At 33.5% G+C, this 23,269-nt stretch overlaps 4 protein-coding genes across 5 annotated transcripts; all 4 read left to right on the top strand.

Moving 5' to 3' along the window:
• Positions 1–91: 91 nt before the first annotated feature.
• On the top strand, positions 92–526 carry LOC127148815 (S-protein homolog 1-like). The gene has a single exon (XM_051083174.1). The coding sequence runs from the start codon at positions 92–94 to the stop codon at positions 524–526; it is 435 nt and encodes a 144-aa protein (XP_050939131.1).
• Positions 527–6,310: 5,784 nt separating this feature from the next.
• LOC103503721 (beta-adaptin-like protein A) lies at positions 6,311–13,778 on the top strand. Of its 2 annotated transcripts, none has more exons than XM_008468028.3 (11): positions 6,311–6,528; positions 7,150–7,666; positions 8,143–8,267; positions 9,619–9,817; positions 10,238–10,466; positions 10,689–10,855; positions 11,028–11,237; positions 11,650–11,760; positions 11,853–12,029; positions 12,308–12,775; positions 13,119–13,778. In XM_008468028.3, the coding sequence occupies exons 1-11, from the start codon at positions 6,476–6,478 to the stop codon at positions 13,407–13,409; spliced, it is 2,547 nt and encodes an 848-aa protein (XP_008466250.2). In that variant the 5' UTR covers positions 6,311–6,475; the 3' UTR covers positions 13,410–13,778. The 2 variants fall into 2 exon arrangements, with proteins under 2 accessions (XP_008466250.2, XP_050939570.1); XM_051083613.1 differs by having other exon boundaries at positions 6,313–6,528; positions 7,181–7,666.
• Positions 13,779–15,086: 1,308 nt separating this feature from the next.
• Positions 15,087–17,417, top strand: LOC103503719 (putative pentatricopeptide repeat-containing protein At1g74580). The gene is made up of 2 exons (XM_008468027.3): positions 15,087–15,517; positions 16,239–17,417. Exons 1-2 carry the CDS (start codon positions 15,227–15,229, stop codon positions 16,932–16,934), a joined length of 987 nt encoding a protein of 328 aa, XP_008466249.2. The 5' UTR covers positions 15,087–15,226; the 3' UTR covers positions 16,935–17,417.
• Positions 17,418–18,687: 1,270 nt separating this feature from the next.
• LOC103503718 (pentatricopeptide repeat-containing protein At5g25630) lies at positions 18,688–23,243 on the top strand. The gene is given in 5 exon segments (XM_017048039.2): positions 18,688–18,833; positions 19,326–19,489; positions 20,622–21,402; positions 21,405–21,532; positions 22,063–23,243. Coding segments are annotated over 4 exon segments (1,905 nt in total). The 5' UTR covers positions 18,688–18,833; positions 19,326–19,384; the 3' UTR covers positions 22,954–23,243.
• Positions 23,244–23,269: the final 26 nt, after the last annotated feature.

The following is a 23,269-nucleotide window of genomic DNA, read 5'->3' as shown; positions in this document are numbered from 1 at the left end:
TCTATTTATAATAAATTTTGTCACTATAAATATTAGAGAGATTGCGAGACCAAAGGCAAAGTTGAAAGATAAACAACCATTTCTAAAAGATATGGAAGTTCTCAAATATATAGCAATCGTTGGTGTAATTTTAACATTGAGTGGCCAATGCAATGGACAGCCTGGGGCAGAGGTTCCATTAAGTTCATGGAATATTAATGTTTTGAACGAGATGAGCAAAGACTCATTGTTTCTTCATTGTAAGTCTAAAGATGATGATTTAGGTGCACGAAATTTAGGTATAAAACAACAATTTTCATGGAGTTTCAAGGAGAATGTATGGCAAACGACGTTGTATTGGTGTTATATGCACAACGCCAATAGTCATGCTTCATTTAATGTATTTTGGCCTGAGAAATCTGGTTGGCTTGCTTTTAGATGTCAACCCAGAAACTGCATTTGGTCTGCTCGAGATGATGGAATTTACTTGAAGACCAACCCTCATAATACTTTTGAGCGCATACATACTTGGGAACCCGGGATGTGAATCAAACTTTATTTTTCCTAATGCAGTTATGTTATACTTATTATTATTATTATTATCGTTATTATGACATGTATCAAGTTTACTCCTTGCGTTTTATTGTCAATCAATAATATTTTAACTCTAATGTTGTTTTACAATATGAAAAGGGAGAATCGAACATCTAACTTTGAGATTGTTAGTATATATATAGTTTATGTCGATCAAGTTATAGTTAATTAGTTTTGCTATGTTAATTATCTATCAGCATAATAACTTTCTATTGTTGCCCTATACCTAGCAATTAATATTTGCATATAGTTTATCAATTTTTTCTATTTATTTAAAAAACCCTATCGTTTAATTTGTTTACTAAAAATTGATAAACTAATATTTAAAAAACATTTTCTCTTATTTTTAAAAGAATTGATAAAAAAAGATGGTGCTAGTTTTGTAAGACGAAAATTGAACTCTGTTATTTTTTACAATTTCCCAACATAAACCAAAATATTTATAAATATAGTAAAATGTCATTGTTTTGCTGATAAATTGTGAAAGACGATAATGTTAGTTCAAGGGAGAAAGTTGTAAAAAGCTAAGCTAATAAATAAGCAACGAGACAAACTTGTGATGGTAGTCTAACATTTTCATTATATTTGTAAATATTTTTAACAGTTTTATCATTTTAAATCAATTTTCAAACAAAATGTAATTTTAACTTTACATTTGATCAACCTCTACAAAATAAAAAATCTACGACGGATCTTTTGAACTTCATTTGATTTTTTAAACATTTTAAAAATTCAAACATAAATTAAACACATATTTAAAAGCTTACAGCTAACGCTAACGTGGATAATTAGCAATCGAAAGGTGTTGTTTTTCTTAAAGTTAAAATATTCAAATTTTTCATACCTTATACAACATTATTGTAAATGACACAACTATTAAAAATATAAAGAAGGTGACGATAACGTGCGCTTTTTCCTCTGACTAATACTTTGTATCGTTACTACTAATTATTGTGAGTTAAAAAGCTTACTTTGGAAAGAATTGATAGTAATTGAAAGTTTTTAGAAATTCAATATTGTGTCTGCGTTTTGTTATCTAAAGTAATTAATCTACGATGGTTGTCGAGGAAAAATTTCAAAAATAATGTTTTTATTTTTTTGTGAATAAAATAAGGAAAAGAAGGTCATATATCCGACACACAACTTCCTTCGCAATATTTACTATTATTATTTAAAAAATGGAGCATAGATGCACTAATTTAACCATTATTAAAAAAGGTTAAAACTTTGTTATTTATTTTAACAATATATAATAACTTATATCAAAGTTTCTGATTTTAATCTCGAATTTTTATAAATAGTTCAAAATGCACCTATTAAATAAAAATTTTATAAATTTTTTAATAAAATTAGTTTTTTTTTTACCTAAAACAATGTTAAATTTCTTAACAATATATTATCACAAAAGAAATAAAATAAAGATATATAAATTAGAAATAAAATATCATAAGTTTGTAACTGGATCCTTAATCTACAATTTAATTTGCAATTTAAAATTTAAATTAGATGAAAATATTCTCTTTCGAGAATACAAATTTAAAATTAGTTGACCGCGTACTTTGAAATATATAAAAATAGAAAAATAAAGATTGAAATAATTGATTTTGCTTCTTGTTTGCCCGATTAGTACCCAAAATCTAAGTTTGGCAAAAGAAAAAATAACCAAAAATAATTTGTTATGATTAGATTATGTTTGCACACATTTTACATTATTATTTATGGCACAAATATAATTATTTATAGTACATTATTTTAGGTAATAAAAAAGTAAATATAGTAATTGTATATCATTACCCAAAATTTAACTTTCACAAAAGAAAAAGTCCCAAAAATAATTTGTCATTAGTAAATTAAAAAAAAAAACTCACATTTTACATAGTGTAAAGTAAAACAAATATAATCATATATGGTAAATTTTTCTAATTAATGAGGAAGTAAATATGAAAATTATATACATAATTACTCAAAATTTAACTTTGACAAAAAGGAAAGGTTTCCAAAAAAAAAATTATTAAATCAGGAAAAACCCATATTTTATATTATTATTTATGAAATAAATGTAATTATATATGATAAATTACTTTAAATAATAAGAAAGTAGATATAGTAATTATATATATAATTATATACGATAAATTCTTCTCTTCAAGTTTACCTTTTTTTTCTCTTTGGTGTTTCCTAAAGTACCAATATTTAATTTGTTTACTAATGTAATCTTAAATTATTGTTATTTTGTTTTCCAAAATTAATAGAAAATCAAACATGTTTGTATTTATAATATATTTTTGTCACTATAAATATTAGAGAGATTGTGAGACCAAAGGCAGAGGTTGAAGAAGATAAACAATCATTTTCAGAACATATGGAAGCTCTCAAATATATAGCAATCGTTGGTATAATTTTAGCATTGAGTGGCCAATGCAATGGACAACCTTGGACAGAGGTTCCATTGAGTTCATGGAAGATTAATGTTTTGAACGAGATGAGCAAAGACTCATTGTTTCTTCATTGTAAGTCTAAAGATGATGACTTAGGTACACATAATTTAGGTTTAAAACAGCAATTTTCATGGAGTTTCAGGGAGAATTTATGGCGAACGACGTTGTATTGGTGTTATATGCACAATGCCAATAGTCATACTTCGCTTAATGTATTTTGGCCTGAGACATCTGGTTGGCTTGCTTTTAGATGTCAACTTAGAAACTGCATTTGGTCTGCTCGAGATGATGGAATTTACTTGAAGACAAACACTCACAATACTTTTGAGCGTATACATACTTGGGAACCTGGAATGTGAATCAAACTTTATTTTTCCTAGGGCCGTTATGTTACAATTATTATTATTATTAGAGTTTAATTACTTCTTACTTTTTATTGTCAGTCAACGATATTTTAACTGTAATGTTGTTTTATAATATGAAAAGGAAAAGAATCGGGAACGTATAATAATTTTCTATCGTTGTCATAGCTCTAGCAATTAATCTTTGCATATAGTTTTTCAAAACATTAGTAAGATGCTTTAGGTATTAAAAAAGAACTCGAAAGTATATACAAATTCTAGGAGCGAATACGACAAACAAATAAGTATCAAGTCCTTTGATAAAATAAATTTGATTAAAATCAAGAGCAACCTCGATCTAATACCAATTGTAGGATCGATATGGACAACGACCCTTGAGGAGGTGAATAGGATTTATTATTTGAAAAAATGAAACTTTTTATCATCCAATTAAGAAAATTTAAAACTTTTTGGTAATGGGTAACTTAATCAATATTTTTATACAAATAAGTTCACTTCGAATTAAACAAAAAGTTAACAATCACTCTAGAACACCTCGTTTAATTCTTATAAAATATTGGTAATAAATGGAAAAATAGTTAGACCCAAACAATAAAAAATAAACGACCAATTAGCAATTAATTTCAAGCAATATAATATAATAACAAATTAATTACAAAAATCTGTTTTGATTGCAAAATAATAACAACAAATTTGGAAATTAATCAAGCACAAGCAAATAAAACTAATATAATAATAAAAATGTTTTAAAAATAGAAAAAATTGATAAACGAAATGGATAAAATTTATTACATTTGATTTTTCTATAAAAAATAAATATGTTTTTGACAAATTTTCGAGAAAAATTCGGTCACATTTGGATATATCTTTTTCATTTGAACTCTCATTTGACTGATTCAAATTGCATTAAAATTATGGTTACAAGCTCTATGTACATACCATTAAGTTGTAAATAAATAAATTCAAGTTTGTTTTCATTAAAATATTAATTAATTAAAATTAATTAATTTGAGATTAAGGAACGGATAGTCATTGAAACCAATTCGAGTTTTTAATTCACTGTGGTGTTGGTGTTTCTTTAATGTATTTAATCTATGACGTTTCACATCTTCTATTTATTTAAATAAATATTTTATTTCACTACAAAAATTTTGAGTCTCATAATTTTTAAGAAAATTGTCAAAAATAGTAAAATGGACAAAATCTTTACAATCGACTGCACAATGCAATTGACAGCCTGGGACAGAGGTTCCCATTGAATTCATATGGAATAGTAATATTTTGAACTACATGAGCAAAGACTCTTTGTAAGTCTAAAGATGATGATTTAGGTATAAAACAACAATTTTCAGGGAGAATTTACTGCTAACGACACTGTATTTGGTGTTATATATGCACAATATCGATAGTCATGTTTCATTTAATGTGTTTTGGCTCGAGAAATCTTGTTGGCTTGCTTTTAGATGTTAACTCAGAAATTGCATTTGGTTTACTCAATATAATAGAATTTACTCGAAGACCGACGTAATCCTCGTAATACTTTTGAGCACATACATACTTGGAAATCTGGAATGTGAATCAAACTTATTTTTCCATGTTACAACAATAGTAATAGTATTTATGACGTGTATTAGGTTATGCTCATTGTCTTAAATGTTCAGAAATCTAAGTTTTACTTTTTGCTATATGGTTGTTAAAGTGAATATAATTCAACTTGTATTAATAAAATTTAAAGTTAAAAGTTGGTTATTTTCAATTTCCAACCAACGTATTGTAAAGAAAAAAAAAGGAAGAAATATGTATTTTAACTCACCATTATTCTTATTTAAAATTAGCTGTTAATTACAATAAGTAAGAATCTTAGAAAGTAGAAACAATAACGATGTATAACAACATTTTTAAAAAAATAAATATAGCAAAAACTAATTTACTATATTGCTAACAGGCTCTTAATGGTTAGGGACTTTAGAGTTAATATATTCATACGAACGATACTATCCATCTAGAAATGTTCAATTTTCGTGTGTCGAATGAGGAGTAAATTGGAGAAAAATTCCTATGACCTAAACAAGGACACACAATCCCCGTCTTTGTCTATGCTCCAATTAGTCTCTTCTTATTTGTTTAGTGTAATTATTTAATGTCATGTTATTATTATTATATAAATACTACATATAAATTTCAAGTTTGATTATTTATCGTTCGAGATTATGAATATGTTTAAATTGAATATTTAAATTTAGATTATACATGTAAATAGGTCGAATCATATTTATTTATTTCTACCAAAGAGGTTGATGAGTTTTTTTTTTGCCAAAATTTATGTACTTTTTCTTTAAATTCAAATTGTTGGATAATAAACAATTTAGCAATAGAGTTAATCATTTACTTAAAATTTGTCACATTAATAATTTAAATTACTCGTTTTTTTACACTATCGGGAAATCACAAGGATAGGGAATGAAATGGAGAGCGAAGACGCCGAGAATAAATGACATTCCAGCCCTCCCTGCCCCCATTGACACTCTAAGGGGGGCATTTAACAACCGTGTAATTAAGTCGGATGGGTAAAAATACTCACTCACTATTTAGGTGCATCAACAACCGAAAAGATTTATTATTTCGTTATTTGAGTAAAATCACACTTCTCATTATCAACTTATATTTTCCACATCGTTATTCTCGTTAAATCTTCTAATTACTTTTTTCTATAATAATTATCAACCTAATTCATTCCTAAATTTTTATTTACGTATAAATTCTTTGACATTGTGCTATATCCGTTAAACAGAAAGAGGGAGAGAAAGAGAGAGATTTGGTTGTTCTCAACTAAACCGGTAGACCGGCCGAAGCCCAATTTCACAATAGACCGGCTTCAGACCCAACAAGTCTTCTTAGTTCTTAAGCCAAGAAGAAAAGAGAGAAGGTTTCTCTGCGGGCGCGCCTAGCGTGCAATTGCATCTGCAAGTCCCATCTTAGATTCACGAACTCCATAGCCAAATTGGGAATTGCGACCCTCTGAAGTCCCTTGTCGTTGAGATATTTCTCTCCGAATTGTCTCCCTTTGAGCGGAGCTGCACGCCACCATAATTTTGGTCCTCCATGGCTCCGCCTGCGCCGTCTCATCGAACTTCATCGCCGTCCCAACCATCGGGGTAGGTGGCAGTTTATCTTTCCCCCTCCAGTTTTTCTTACATTGTCAGTTTTATCGATGATATCGGATTATACATACAATTCATTTCTGCCGATCACTTTGTTCTAGAGCTGTTTTGAGATTGGTATTTGGATGGGTTTACTATTTTTCTCTGGATTTGGTAGTCGTGGATCTGCTTAAGTTCGAAGCATTCTTTGCCCCGTTCCTTCATTAGTTTAGTTTCTTTCTTGACTACTGCATTGAAACCGATCATGGAGCTTTAGTTTCTGTTCTGCTGTATAAGTTATTGCATTTAATGGGTAAAATCCTGATCAAATTGTTATTCCAAAAGCAATTTCGTTTTCGCTTGATGTTTTGTAAGTTCATTATTTTTAGTTTTTCACCTCGGAATAATTGTTTGAACTTTGCAATGGGTCGACTTGAAGTTCGATTTAATCAGTTTCTACCACTGTTGCTCCCTGAAATGAAAATTCTGGATGACCCCATTTTAATTTCGATTAAGGTCTCATCATTCCGATGCGGTATTTTGATTGACTTTCGATTTATAAGGAACTAAAATCAGAATTGTATTTGTTGATATCCATTGCAATGCGCCTTATTGGAATTTTATTTACCTGACCAGAAAAAGTGAAGTATCTGATCTGAAATCACAGCTCCGGCAGCTTGCTGGAAGCAGAGCACCGGGTGTTGAAGATTCCAAGAGGGAGCTTTTTAAGAAAGTGATCTCATACATGACTATTGGGATTGATGTATCGTCTCTCTTTGGAGAGATGGTGATGTGTTCTGCTACATCAGACATAGTTCTTAAGAAAATGTGTTATCTATACGTTGGCAATTATGCCAAGGTTAATCCTGATCTTGCTCTTCTCACAATTAATTTCCTTCAAAGAGACTGCAAGGATGATGATCCAATGATTAGAGGGCTTGCTTTGAGGAGTTTATGTTCACTTCGGGTTGCAAATCTTGTTGAGTATCTGGTAGGGCCCTTGGGTTCTGGTTTGAAGGATAGCAATAGTTATGTGAGAATGGTTGCTGTTACGGGGGTTTTGAAACTATACCGTATATCTGCTTCAACATGCACTGATGCTGATTTTCCAGCAACGCTGAAGCATTTGATGCTTAATGATCGAGATACTCAGGTGATCTATTTAAATTATTTAATCCAAGGTTTTAATTATGAACTGTTACTTTTGTGCTTCACTATTAATATACTTCTGTTTGAGCTTTCTTCATAAAGGATCTCTCTACATCACAAAATAAGTTGCTGGTGCTATTATTTTTCCAATGCGTTTCTTATTGAAAAAATGAGAAGAGAAGAGGAACCTTTTGATCTACCTTTCATCCAATGAATAGTTTCCATACCAAAGAGATTTCTAATGCCACCATAATTTATGCTTAAATATAGTCATGGCAGGAATCTGAAGTAGCACGCCTACAGATTTCTATGTACTAATCATTTTTGTCTCATAAACAACCACGAATATTATTGTATTGCGAATTAACTTGAATATTTTGTGGGTGATAGAGAAGTCTATTATTTGAATGACGTTGATTGTATTTAAGCTTTTTCTTTTGACTTGATAAGGTTATTTCCTAATCTATTGTACCTATCCAGGTAGTTGCAAATTGTTTATCTGCTCTACAAGAGATTTTAACCTCAGAAGCTAGCTCCTTGGAGGAAGCATCAAGAGAAAGAGAGGCTTTGCTCAGCAAGCCAGTTGTGTATTATCTTCTGAATCGGTACGTTCTGTAGGCTATGGAATCAGGAGCCCATTCTATACCAGTTTCTCTAGATCTAGGTCTGAAAGAAGTATTAATTTTACCATGTTTTTACTTTTAGCAATATTATCATTGTAGTCATTGGAAATCACAGCCATTTAGTTATTACATATGTTTTGAAATTTAAATGATTTGGGGTCTAAACAGTAATAGGGTTGGGACTTCGACATTATATTTAGTCATTGGAGATCATGACATCATATCTACCTCTGTGTTCTAAGACATTATTTATGGCTTTTCTTCATACACTTGCGGACCTTGTCGTTTAGTCCATTGGGTCACACTCTTGTCATTTGAAACCTCAAACTTTATTCATAGTTACTTTTATAAATAACACATTTCCCTAGAAATTTATCAGTTTGTAGTGCAAGGTTGTTCTATGCCCGTGTTCTTTTTCTAAAGGGTGTTCAGAACATTAATTTTTTCCTATGTAGTCTTGATCTTCTTGACCATAGTTTTCTGCTAAGAAGCACCGACACTTCTAAGATGACCAAATGTCAGTGTCAGACACGTGTCCGACAAGCCAGCTAGTGTGTCAATTATTTTATTATTATTTTTTAGTTTCGGACATGCCCCGACACGACTAGGACATGGAACAGGCAGATTTGGGAAGGAAAAGTTTACCAAAACTCACATTTTAAAATCCCAAAGACAGACCATCAACCCGACATCTAAGGCTATTATTATTGTCTCTGTCCTTTTCTTTTCCTAAAAAACAGACCTCCCACATCCACGATATCCCTCGTTTCTCCACGTCCAAACGGTCACACCCAACATTCATGTCCTAACATTCACGCATAAATTCATGAATTCTATGGTGTTTAACTTGTTATTTTGATGATTTCAAATGGAATATTTCACAATATGTTTATATGCACGACATATATTTAAACTTTTTAATAAAAAAAATAACGTGTCTTCGACGTGTCATGTCCTACTTCTTTTAAAATTGGCGTGTCGTTGTGTTGCGTGTTGGTGTCAGTGCTTCCTAGGTTTTCTGTAGTTCTGATCTTCGTAATGATGTAGGTGGATAATCGAAACTTGGGATGCTCTTGTACATTTTTCTCATTGCATTTTATCAAGGGCTTGCTTTAGCCGTTAATTTGTATTTGCAGAATGTCATGGTTCAGGAGAAGTTTGGTAGTACAAGATAATAACTTTAGAATTGTATTGATTGTTTTGTTTTAGAGTCTCTAAGCTTATTTATCTATTGAATGGTTATTATATATGCATTCTATAATATGTGAGCGCCGAGAATTTCAGAGATAGAATATCTGTCATACTTGGTTCAAACAAAATGCTATGCTTGCAGGATCAAAGAATTTAATGAATGGGCACAGTGTCTCATACTTGAACTGGTTTCCAAATATGTACCGTCAGATAGCAATGAGATTTTTGACATCATGAATCTCCTTGAAGATAGACTTCAGCATGCTAATGGTGCTGTGGTATTGGCAACAACCAAAGTTTTTCTACATTTGACTTTATCAATGACTGATGTTCATCAGCAGGTGACTTATCAAGAGTTTTGATCCATTTTTTTACTGAACTCTGTATTACAGTTTTACTTTTCTTTTCAACTCTCATACCTGAATCGTGTGGCCTTACCTAGGTTTGTTGCTTCTTCTTTTTCTTTTTCTTAAGTATTTGAAATTGAGGATAATCGCTACCTCTAACCTGGTAGTCTAAGTTCTTGGAAAGAGAAATAAATTGAATCATCTTAAAAAAACAGTTCTCCTCGTAGTGAACTTCTATGTTCCAATCCTAGGACAAGAAATTTTTGGTGGCTGTTTATCTTAGATTACCACTATTATCTTTTACTTGTTGGCTCTTTGTTCTCAGTGAACACTGGAATAGCATAGTGTTTGTATATAATTCTTTTCCCCATCTACTGAATACATAAAGTTTATGGAGTTCATTATGTTGGCTAGGTCTACGAACGAATTAAAGCCCCTCTCTTAACCTTAGTGAGCTCAGGAAGTCCGGAGCAATCTTATGCAGTTCTCAGCCACCTGCATCTCTTGGTGATGCGTGCTCCATTTGTATTTTCTGCAGACTATAAATACTTCTATTGTCAGTACAATGAGCCATCTTATGTAAAAAAATTGAAGCTCGAAATGTTGACTGCAGTGGCAAATGAGAGCAACACTTACGAAATTGGTGAGTGAACTCCACAGATCGTTCTACTGTCCAGTTATGCAGTTGAATCATTGAATTTGCTTCTCATTTATCAATAAAATTGTTCCTTCATTCACAAAAATATTCATTGAATGTGCATCTTGTGGTTTCTTTTTTGTCTTGGTCTTTTGTTATCTGCAAAGTTGTATATTTATTTTAGTTCTCAAATGTTTGATAAATAATACCTTTGAGTTGTTTTTTCAGTGACAGAATTATGTGAATATGTTGCAAATGTTGATATTCCCATTGCAAGAGAGTCAATACGTGCTGTTGGAAAAATAGCACTGCAACAATATGATGTTAATGCAATTGTTGATCGACTTCTGCAGTTTTTGGAGATGGAAAAGGACTATGTGACTGCTGAAGCTCTGGTAATTAGTTCTTCACGTGCTTCTTAGCTTTTATTTTTAAAGACTACTGTACATATGTTATATTTTTTCTTTTCACTAATTTGTATCACAAAAGCAGCAGCAGTAGTTGAACAAAGTGATTTTTTTCTTTACTTGCTTGGTAATATAAGAACATTTGGAATTCTTTTGGCAGGTGCTTGTTAAAGACCTTTTGAGAAAATATCCACAATGGAGTCATGATTGCATTGCTGTTGTTGGCAGTATCAGCAGTAAAAATATTCAAGAACCAAAGGCAAAAGCAGCTCTTATCTGGATGCTAGGAGAGTACTCACAGGACATGCAAGATGCCCCATATATTCTAGAGAGTTTAGTTGAGAACTGGGATGATGAGCCTTCTGCTGAGGTAACCTCCCCCCTCCCTCCCTTCCCAAAAAAAAAAAAAAAATTATGCTTAAACAAACTGAGGGTCCTGTTGGTCTGTTCTAAATCAGTTATAAGACATGCCTTATATGTGGTTTTAAAAGGTTTCATTTAACCTTATGCATTCACCAACTATGTATATATGTATGTGTGTATCTATACATATGTACATACGTCTGTGTATATACATATACATACACACATGCACGTTACGTATATATATATACAGATGTAACTGAATGTGTATACATATACGCATATATACATATATCTACATATACATGTATATGTACTTGTGTGTGTGTGTATTACCTTAATGTTCTAAACTTCAATGTTCTAAAATCATGATATTTTTAACCCTACATGTTGAATGATGGGCAATATCACTTTTGCAGGTACGCCTACATCTTCTCACTGCAGTGATGAAGTGTTTCTTCAAAAGGCCTCCGGAAACTCAAAAGGCCTTGGGAGCTGCACTGGCAGTAGGTCTCGCTGATTTTCATCAGGTAGAGGTTACTAGAGTTTTTTTTTCCCCAAAAAAGCTTATTTTTTGCAATATTTGGTCATTTTGTGTGATAATATTTGCTCTTGAATATAGGATGTCCATGATCGAGCACTATTCTACTACAGACTTTTGCAATACAATGTTTCTGTAGCTGAACGTGTGGTCAATCCTCCAAAGCAAGCCGTTTCTGTATTTGCTGATACACAGAGCAGCGAAGTCAAGGATAGAATATTTGATGAATTTAATAGTTTGTCTGTTATTTATCAGAAGGTAACACCACTTAATCCTCACGAGGATCCAATATATTTTCCTTTTGACTCCCTTATGTAAGGATTACTCTGAAATTATTTATGTAAGTTTAAGAATATAGAGATGAGATAGTGGAAGATAGAATCATCACGGAGAGCAAAATTAAAATATTTTTTGTGCTCTAGCACCCGGTTAGCTTCAGCCATGCATATGCTGTTTAGCTGTCTGCCAAATTTTGACTTATCTTCAATGGACTCTAAGCTATTGTATAATCATATTATTTGTGTATGTTGTTGCAGCCATCTTACATGTTTACTGACAAGGAACATCGCGGTCCATTTGAGTTCTCAGATGAACTTGGAAATTTATCTATTGGCGTAGAGTCTGCAGATACTGTTGTTCCAGCTCAGCAAGTTGAGGCAAATGATAAGGACCTACTTCTAAGCACCTCAGTGGAAGAGGAAACGAGAGTCGTTAGTAACAATGGTTCTGCATATAGTGCTCCTTCATATGGAGGCTCCATTGGATCTCTCGTTCCTCAAGCGCCACTAGAATCTGCATTGTCAAATCCTTCCATACCGGGGCCTGCTCCACAGTCAAGCTCTCCATTCGATGATCTATTTGGTCTTGGTCTACCAACAGCTTCTGCTTCTCCTATCACTCCTGCCGCACCTTCACCACCTCCCTTGCAGTTAAAGTCAAAAGCTGTTCTAGATCCAGGAACTTTTCAGCAGAAATGGCGGCAACTGCCTATATCAATATCACAGGTTTGTTTTCACATCTAGAGTATGTTTTAGAGTAATTTTCTCATTTTGAAATTGTTAAAGTCTCTATTATTAAGTTCAAAGTCACTCCAAAACAGGAGGTCTTAATCACGCAGCATTAATTTACACTTATTTTAGGTATTTTAGAATCAGTATCAAGCATGCCATGTACCTGCCATTTTCATATGAAGGTCCGTTTCTAAATGCATTTTCATCAGCCAATTCTTCATTGTTGTTAACCCATCGTGATTCTGATCATCTTTTCCAAGTGAACCTGAACTTAGGGTACTTCCGCTTTTCCTACCTCCATATCGTGCTGCCACCTGATGCCTTTTTTTTCCTTCAGGAAATTTCTGTAAGCCCTCAAGGAGTCGCAGCGCTAACATCACCACAAGTCCTCCTCCGACACATGCAAAACCATTCCATTCATTCCATTGCATCCGGTGGCCAGGCACCTAACTTCAAAATCTTCTTCTTCGCACAAAAACAAGAAGAACCGAGCAACTTTCTGGTGGAGTGCATTATCAACACAGCTTCTGCCAAAGCACAGGTAAAGGTCAAAGCCGATGATCAAAGCTCGTCGCAAGCTTTCTCGTCTTTGTTCCAATCAGCTCTGGCGAACTTTGGTATGCCATAAGTTTTCAGCGTTAAGTTTTGCTTGGTAAATCCCCTCGTTCGTGTTACCTGCATCAACATATAGGAACAGATGGATGGAGATGAACAAGGTAGCTATGGTTATGGAATTTCACATTGATTTGTAGTATAGATGAGTGTAATATGGGACTGAAGAATTTCCTCTTTCTGTTCCCTAATCGTGGCCCCTTCCAAGTGCTTAGCTTTTGCTCCAAATCTGTGCTATAAAATCCACTGTATAAGCTTTTGTGAATTTTCAAGTCTTGTAGTTAGTTTCTTGTACTCTTCATCTCTTTTCGCTTCTTTTTAACTTCTGTATTGAGACTATTTTTCAGCCTTATGCAGGGTAAATAATATCCAAGTTTCTTGGTCAGTCGTGTACCAATTCCCACAGGGTAGTTCTTATTGTTTGTGTTCTATACATCAAAACTTCAGGATTTTGTCATGTTTGCCTTCCATTCTGGCGTATACTTTCGGTTTTTTTGCCTCTGAGACATTGCAGGTTGTAGCAATTTAAAGATGGATTCCACCGTACAACATAACTAGAATTGAACATATGATGGCAAAAATTGAACTTTGACTTGTCTGCAGTTGAGTCGTGCACAATCTGAAATTCAAATTCAAGGTTTAAATACTATTTTTGATTTAGTTTCTTTTGGGAATTAACATTTTTTAAGTGTTGGTTCAAATTGACATTTATATTTTGTAAAAATCACACGATAACAATTACATTCTCAAAATTGTAAAAATTGAGCCTTCAAACTTTTTACACATGTTATAGTTGGACCCTCAAACTTAGAATAGTTATAGAATTTGAATTCACAAATGACAAAAATTTAAACTCTCAAATTTGTACAATTGTTACAATTATTTATGTTTGAAGGTCTAATTTTAACATTTATATGAGTTTGAAGGATCAACTTTTATGATTAAAAATTGGAAGTATAATTGCACTAGATGAGCTTTTGCTATTTATACTCTTGAAAATGGATCATTTCAATTTCTTTAGTTCCCTTTATTAAAAGATTAAAACAGCAATTTTAAAAGTTTAGTGGCAATATATATACACACAAAATGAAGTTAGGTCAATGCTAATTGAGGCGATCTTCCATATCTTTTTAGAGGTGTATGGTTGGATCTTCTCTCCGTAATTGTTATATTAAAAAAAATTGAACATATAGTAAGAATAATTGTGCAAAAGACCAATTTTTTCAAAATGGTAAATGATCGAGTTTTTGAAAGAAAATGTGAAATGTTCATTCGCAGATGTATGTCTGCTTATTATCCTTTTCTCTTTCCTCTTCTTCTCCCTCTTGAATGTCTTTCTTCCTTTGTGTCTTCTTCTTCTTTCCACCACGGCAAGGCGATTGACCCTAGTGAAGAAAGTGGGAGACTGAGAGCAAGAATTGTGCTTTTTGAGTGAGGAAAAGAAGAGAGCGAGAAGGGAGAGTTAAAACATAGTTTTGTGAGTGAAAATAAGGAGAGCAAGATGAGACAAGTGGAAGCGAAATTGTGATTATTTCTCATGTGCGTGCATATATTGTTTTACTAACATTTAGGGAGCGTTTAAATTAAAAAGTGAGTTATTATAGTATCAGGTTATTATACGTGAATTATAATAACTTAGGTACAGGTCGAAAAGTAGCATATACTATAGATAGGGTTATTATATTTTTGTTTACCCTCCTTTTAAAAGTTATTACAAACTTGGAACTCTAGATTAACACAAGCCACGACGGAAACTCTAGCGACTGTCAGGTGTAAGCTCGAACGGCCATTAACACATTCCTAAGCATTGCATCACGAACTCGGGAGCAAACAATGGCGTCGACTGGAAAAAGGGTTTTGACATTGGCCAGAAACGTTTCCTTCAGTATTCCACTTCAGTCACAGCAACCTCATTATCCACTTATTTTCCGGGGATTCTTCTCCACTGATCCTTCGATTTCCATTACAAATCCTCTGCTTCTCAAATTGCTTCAGGAGCCAACTTCGTCTGTCAAATCCGTGCTCGATTCCCAGGAGAATGGTTTTCTCTGTAGCTCCCGTCTTTCCTTGAATGACCTTGTTACGTCTCTTATATCTTCTTCAAAGCCCAAGACGGCTCAGCTGGTAACTCTCCCTATTCTCTCTTTTTTACTCCATTGTTGTCTGTTTTGTTGGTTGTTGAATGATTATAGGGTAAGAAAAGCTATGGTTTCTGTGTGTTGGTGATATCTGAATTGTAAAGAGAAATAAACCAATGACTTAGAAAGAGCACCCTAGCGGAAGCAAAGCTATTGGAGCTTGATATTGAAGGTCCTTTGGTTTCTTTTAAAATATCACTCGGAATGAAAAGACCACTAAAGGTGGATTTTGGATCCAAAGATGGAATGATAAGCAATTAAAAGCACATAAATATTTGGATAGAGAACCCCTAGAAGAAAGCTCTAGACTTAGAGATTCAAAGGGCTCAAGGTAAGGAAAAGATTTGAAGGCATTATGTAACTTGAACTTGCATAATTCCTCAAGGTCGGTGAGGATTGATAGTGATTTTTAAATGGTTAAAAGTACTTTCTTCATCTTCTAAATCATTCCTAAGACTGTAAAATCATACATTAAATTGAATTTAAATGACTGAAGGCATGTGTTTGAGTGATTTTAAACATATAACAATGTTAGACAGACTGATTTTGCTCCCAAACATTACCCTTGCTATCAATTGAATAATGTTCTGTAGGAACTGGTTTCATGTTTTCAACTGTCTTTTCTTCCAATGGATTCGGTGATAGGCAAGTTTATCTTTGAGCTATCATGGTATCTATGATTAACCTTTTTTCTGGGGCTTTATCAGGTTTTGGAATGGAAATTGGAGAAACTGAGCAAAAGAAATGAGAGTGATCCTGATTTGTACATCAACCTGATACGTCTATGCGGAAAGCTTAGAGATTCCTTTCTTGCAATGCGTGTCTTCACTGTTATGGAATTTCAAGGAGTTAAACCCACGGTGACTGCTTTCAATTCACTTATAGAGGCTTGTATATCTTCCCATAATATGATAACTGCCTTTGGCATATTTGAAGTAATGAAAAACTCCAAAAATTTTAAACCCAATACTGACACTTTCTATTATTTCATTTCTGAATTCTCCAAATTGCACGATGTCAACTCTATGCAAGCATGGTATTCAGCCAAAAAAGCGTTTGAATTCTCTCCTGACCTTCGAACCTATGAAGCTCTTATACATGGCAGTGTGAAATCAAAGTGCTTTGATTTTGCTGTTAAATGTTTTGAGGAAATGATGTTATCTGACATTGTACCCAATGCAATCATATTGGAGAATATGCTTGAAGGGCTCTGTAAGAGGAAAAACTTTGATGAAGTGAAGAAGTTCCTAAATGTTGTGCTTGACAACGGATGGGAGATCAATTGGAATGTGGTTGAGAAATTCATTCCAGTATGGTTTGAATCTGGGGAGTTGGAAGGGATGAAGGAGATCCTTACTAAGATAAATAAGTCTAATTCGGCTACCGATGACATACAGTCATAAGTAGAATGATAACAATGTATATCCCATGTCCAATACAATATTCTGCTTTGTCTTAAGGAGTTGGAAACCCTGGATCGCTTGTTTTTGCATCATGAGTTTGCTTCTAAAGGGTAGTGTATTCATTTTAGTACTTTTGAGGTGGCTAGCCTGTATAAGTGATTGGATGATAGACGGTCTTGATGGTCGAAGTTCATGTGGAAAAGGAACCCTTTGGAAATGTCCTACTCTTGCGCTTTTGTGGTCATTTTTGGAAAGAAAGAGATGCTAAGACCTTTGAAGATTAATTTGCTTCGTTCATTCTTTTGGGCTTTTGCTCAGCATATAACTTCTCGATGGTGTACAAATTACATTAAGTTGTTTCTCAATTCATTAGGTGTAATTGTAATTAAATTTTATTGATAGATCAATCATTATAGACTGCAATTGCAAATGTAATTGAACGACGTTTGATTGCGTTTACCTAAAATTATGAATTTTGTCAAATTTACCGTTATTATTATGTTACAGTAACGGTGTCAAAATGAAGATTTTTTTCCCTTCTAAAAGTGTAGCTATAACTCAAACCCCAATGATAATGGTTACGGTAGGACATAACTTTCGGATGCAATCGGATTGATCACTCCCTGTTCATTAATCGAATTGCGGCTTTTGTTTGCAAATTTTAACATGGGTCCCATATGTCAAATACAAAGGTAAACAACACCAAATGCAATCCCATGAAATCCACTTTTTAAATTAAATTAGCATTGCATTTGGTTAGGCTATTATTAAAGGGGCTTCCTCTGGATAAAATGGACTGATTGTGTGCACTAAAACAGTGAGAACATTTTATTGATTCAAATTTGTATTTAACAAAAATTATAATTTCTAACTCAATATGCCATTGGCAACCATGTAATCAAGCTAAAGTCTTGTTTTGCTTCCTTTTTCCATCTTCAAAAAATTTTAGGCTATAAATATTCTACTTTGTTTTAATCTTTGTATTGTTGTGTTGAAAAAAGAATAGAACATAGTTTTCATGTTGTTAGTATCAAAATTATGTGGTTAGAAAAAGTGTCATTTTAATCGAAATGAGTTGTTATTGATATAGTTGTTCTCTTTAAAGATTAGAAGTTCGATCGCTCATTCTTCTAATTGTTGTTTTAAAAAAATAAATGAAAATAGAATTTCTCTTTTAATACGAAAAACGTGTACATGACTTTTAAATATTTCTTTTGTATCTTGACGTTGATCGATAATCTTTTAGATTTTGTTTTCAAAAATCAGGTTTATAAATATCATTTTCACCGGTATGTTTCTTCATCTTTTAGATAGGGTAATGTAGGATTGTAAGAAATGAAAAAAGAGAAGAAAATAAAGTTATTTGGGGATTAGGATATCATAACCTTTGAGCTAAACACGATTTGACCCAATTTCCTAACTATTTTTTTCCTAAAACCCCACCCCCAACCAATTTCCTAACCATTTTTTCCCTAAAACCCCACCCCAAACATACCCTAAGAGTTTATTGGTGATAGTCTCTATAGTTGATGATTTATTGCCAATAAATCAAAATATTAACATATATAACAATACTTTAAAGTTTTTATAAAATATGTCAAATTTTGTCAACGATGGAAGTCATAGTTCCATTGCTGAGACTCTATCAATCGGTAAAATCTATCGGTTATAAGACTTATATATTTACGGTTTATTTTAAATACTACTATAAGCTTAATTATTATATACATTTCAATTTTCTAATTTCGAGAGCCTCAATTTGATGATCTTCTTATCCATTTTCCGTTCATCTAAATTCCGATGGACAGTGAAATATTTTGGATTATTATATAATAGCCTTTCAACTCATCCTCTTTCCCTCCTCTACACCAACTAACTCTTCAACTCAAGCCAAAGCAGGTAAAATCCATTCGCCATTTCCCCTTTCCTTCAATCTCTTCACTCCTCATTTTCTTTTACGTTTTGCACTTTTACATTTGCTTTTCTGAATATTGGTTTGGCTTGATTGCGATGTATGTAATTATGTATGTACATGATTCTTATTTACTTCTTTGAGCGCGTGTTTGTATGATGCGAGTTGTGATACTAGAAATTCTTGTATATTCTTTTGGGCGTTGTTTTCCTTTATTGATTTGATAAGTAGATGAGATGATAGTTCTTGAATTTGTTTTTTCTGAAAATTGGCTTGTTTATATTGTGGATGTATGTGTGTGATTGTTATTTACTTGTTTGTTTGTGCATGCGTATTTGTGTTATGATCTGTGCGTTATCAGTGAATGCTCGTGTTTTGATTGGTTGGAGGTTCTTTTGTTTTTTGTTTTTCTGTAAGGCTGTAACTGAATGTTACTCTTTGGAACTGAAATGAATTCGGTGCATTTTTCTAATGAAAAGGCTTGGAGGGGCAAGTGGAATGAAATTCGTGGTTGGCCAGTTAATGTGACTAGTAGCCAATGGGAGAGTCAGGAGACGACGAGGCTAGTTATAGAACCAAAAACAAACATCAGATTGCCCCTGCTACTGTCAAGAAAAGATGGGCTCGATCAGTTCCTGTCAAGGTACTTGCACTTCTCACTCAGTCATTATCTATTTACTGAAGACGTTCTGATCCAAGATTAGTTGTTTCATGGCTTGGTTTTACTTCGTTTTTTGCAAATAGGCTATTGTGCAATTTTCTTGATATCTTGTACAACCAACTGACATCTGTTAATGGTCATTTCAATTTTGGTAATCATGCATGTTTCAGCCAATATCTCTTGTTTTATTTTTCTAGGAGCCAATATCAATTGCTGCACGTTTTCTTCTGACATCTGATGAGTTATACCGTTATATACTAGTAGTAGGACAGATGATAGTTTTAGGCTTAAAATAAAATAGGTTTCTGCATTCTGCAGCGAAGGCAATTATAGAGAAATCCAAACCAAGCGAAGTTGAGATTTTTAGAGAATTAGTATGTGGAGGAATATGGATATATCGATAGTTGTATTGACAGAGTAAACAAAGCATGTTATAATTAAAAAGAGGGTCATATTTTTTTTCCACATCGGGCGTTCGGCTCGTAAGTTCAGAGTTATCATCACTTGACGGAGAAATCAGAATATAGTGAAAGATCGACTATTGAAGTTATAGTAAGGAATTGAGCGTGCATGGTATTTTCATCTACTTTTGTCTATTATTTTAGCTTTTTGGACATACCTATAGTTTGAACTGTTATAGAATGACTTGCGTTTTCAAGAGGTAACTAATGCATCGCATAAATGCATGGACAGTCGGTTATAATTTTATTTGCACTTAACTTGATCTAGCATGATATTACGAAAATAAAATGGTGAATTATCTCCTCGTGTGGTTTCCCAAATGATGCATCACTCTGTTCTTACAAGAGTGCCAGATGTTAAGAAGTTTGTAAATTCAGTAGAAAAAGGTTATAAACAAAAATCGGTTTCCATAATATTTTGCCCATACAAAACGGCCCTCCCCCCTCTTTTGGCTTTTTGGAAACCTGTAGTAGATATACAGTTTCATCTAACCTGCTCAATCTTTTGCAGGAAGCTGCAGATTAGTTAACACCTAAATACTGTGATTCAAATATTTTAACAATATTTTTTATTTCATTTCACTGCTGAGTCATTCGGTCATATTTTATTTTCCCTCATCTGCTTTTTGGCCCTCGAAATTCCTTTCGTGCAGGATGTTTCTCCATATAACCAAAAGAAGACACACCCCACTCTAAGTTCTGAAGATGTACAAAGTGAATCCAGTTGTTTAGATTGCACGTCCAGCGAAAGTTGTGGAATAGTGCGCTCAAGAACAAAATTGATGAACATATTGATAGAAAGAGGGAAACCTCAGGGAGCACAGAACATTTTTGACAATTTGATCGCGGAGGGGCATAGGCCCTCTCTAGTAACATATACATCCCTGCTGACTGCATTGACTGTCCAAAAGCGCTTTAACTGTATATATTCAGTTATACAAATGGTGGAAGAAAAAGGAATGATTCCAGACTCTATATTTTTCAATGCTGTTATCAATGCTTTCTCCGAAGCTGGTAAGGTAGAAGAAGCCATGCTAACTTTTAGAAAAATGAAGGCTAGTGGACTAAGGCCAATTACAAGCACTTTCAACACTTTGATAAAAGGATATGGCATTGCTGGCAAGCCTGAAGAAACTGTACAACTGCTGGACTTGATGTACAGAGAGGAAAATTTAAAACCCAATCTGAGAACTTGTAATGTACTTGTCAGAGCATGGTGTAAGAAGAAGAAAATCTCAGAGGCATGGAATGTAGTGCAAAGCATGGCATCCCTGGGAATCAAACCTGATGCTGTTACTTACAACACCTTAGCAACTGCTTATGCCCAGAATGGAGAAACAGAACGGGCTGAAGAGATAATTGAAGTAATGCAAGATAATAACGTTCAACCTAATCGACAAACTTGCAACATTGTGGCTTTTGGATATTGCAAGGAAGTAGACTAAAGGAGGCCATGAGATTTGTATACAAGATGAAGGATCTTGGCGTTCAGCCTAATTTGGTTCTTTTTAACTCACTGATTAAGGGATTTGTGGAGTTGATGGACAGAGATGGTGTTAACAAGGTACGATTGGCCCCTTAATTATTTTGTTTAATTTCTTGTTCTAGTTCTCATTGATTCATATGATAAGGTAGTGAGATAAAAGCCCTTAATATTTGTAACTTTGACCATTTCTAACTTTTGACTTGCTTGCTTAATTCCGGAGGATTTATTTTGGTTTCATACCAAAAAGGAAAAGGGTGAAAAAATCTTCTGGACTTTTTGTCAAGGAGAAAATTGTTTATTGGCTCGTGTGGAATTGATGCTTCTTGCAGAACCATCATATTTAATGTAGTGTTCATAAGAGTTTACTTTACTGTTTGCTTTTGTGATTTAGTGAAGCAAAACTCTAAGGAACACGGGCATTATCATTAACGCCCAATCTATCTTCCTATACAGTATACCCGATCTATGCATGTCTATTTATGTTAATCATCTGTCTAGCTTATCATTTTAACCTAGGACTAAGTATATTTGTAGTATTGTGATGCTACATATTTGTTTTACTTATTGTTACTTTTTGAAGAGCCAATACTGGAAAACAAAACGTGCAGGTTTTGATGTTGATGAAAGAATTTGGAGTCGAGCCAGATGTGATTACTTATAGCACAGTAATGAATGCTTGGAGCAAGGCTGGATTCATGGCAAAGTGCAGAGAAGTTTTTGATGAGATGGTGAATGCTGGTATTGAACCCGATGCACATGCGTATAGCATTCTAGCGAAAGGTTACGTCCGTTCGCAAGAACCTAAAAAGGCTGAAGAACTATTAAATATCATGACTAGCTACAGAAAACGTCCAAACGTTGTTATCTTTACAACCATCATTAGTGGATGGTGCAGTTCTGGCAGAATGGATAACGCCATAAAGATCTTAAACAAAATGTGTGAATATGGAGTTTCTCCTAATCTGAAGACATTTGAGACTATAATATGCGGATATGGAGAGGCAAAACAGCCATGGAAGGCAGAAGAAATGCTTCAAATAATGGAGGAATATGAAATTAAACCTGAGAAATCTACCATCTTATTAGTTGCAGAAGCCTGGCGCTCTATTGGATTGACAAAAGAAGCAAACAGAGTTATAGGCATTATGAAACGCATGGAAAGCTCTGACCAAACAGAGACGAAGAACGAGATGCAGGCGGAGAACTCGGACAAGTTCTATAAGAAGCAGCTTTCTGGTACCTCTCATACAAATATATTGCAGGTACCGAACGCGGTTGGTCAAAAAGGCTCAACCACTGGAAATAAAAGAAACCGTGTCTTATTAAGAGATGTTGATTCTTCTTTAGAATGTTCGTGGCTAGCAACAAAATCCATTTACCAATCTCGCATTTGCAAGTTTGGGGAAAGATTTCCTATCATCTCTCGAAAGCAGCCGCAAGCACAAATTGGTATGTACAGTCATTTCACACGTTCATGTTCACTTGTGACACTGATATAATCATTTCACACATTCATGTACAGTCGTGACATTGATGTAAAGGTCAACATAGATGAAATATTTTTCTTTCCTGGCATTAAGATTACTCCATAAGAAACTTGTGTCGGAGGTAATCAAGACTATATTAGTAATCAGTTGGGAAAGTTGATGGGATATTTTGTTAAAACTTAGAAATAGAGGAAGTATGGATGGAGGCTGATGGATTCATTTGGTGGGTGAATTATGGCTTCTAAGTTCCTCAAATTACTTAGTTCATTAGTTCCTTAACATATTTTGGTTCTAATTTGTCATGAAGATCTATTACTTCTGTGTGATT

Source organism: Cucumis melo, chromosome 4 (genome assembly GCF_025177605.1).
Source record: "Cucumis melo cultivar AY chromosome 4, USDA_Cmelo_AY_1.0, whole genome shotgun sequence".
Taxonomy (NCBI): domain Eukaryota; kingdom Viridiplantae; phylum Streptophyta; class Magnoliopsida; order Cucurbitales; family Cucurbitaceae; genus Cucumis; species Cucumis melo.
This window is presented reverse-complemented; position numbering and strand designations above follow the sequence as displayed.

Excerpts from the sequence above, each read along its gene's own strand:
- LOC127148815 (XM_051083174.1), top strand. The coding sequence starts at position 92 with ATGGAAGTTCTCAAATATATAGCAATCGTTGGTGTAATTTTAACATTG.
- LOC103503719 (XM_008468027.3), top strand. The coding sequence starts at position 15,227 with ATGGCGTCGACTGGAAAAAGGGTTTTGACATTGGCCAGAAACGTTTCC. Across the intron at positions 15,518-16,238 it reads AGCCCAAGACGGCTCAGCTG|GTTTTGGAATGGAAATTGGA; the intron begins GTAACTCTCCCT and ends GGGCTTTATCAG.
- LOC103503721 (XM_008468028.3), top strand. The coding sequence starts at position 6,476 with ATGGCTCCGCCTGCGCCGTCTCATCGAACTTCATCGCCGTCCCAACCA. Across the intron at positions 6,529-7,149 it reads TCGCCGTCCCAACCATCGGG|AAAAAGTGAAGTATCTGATC; the intron begins GTAGGTGGCAGT and ends TTACCTGACCAG. Across the intron at positions 11,238-11,649 it reads ATGATGAGCCTTCTGCTGAG|GTACGCCTACATCTTCTCAC; the intron begins GTAACCTCCCCC and ends TCACTTTTGCAG.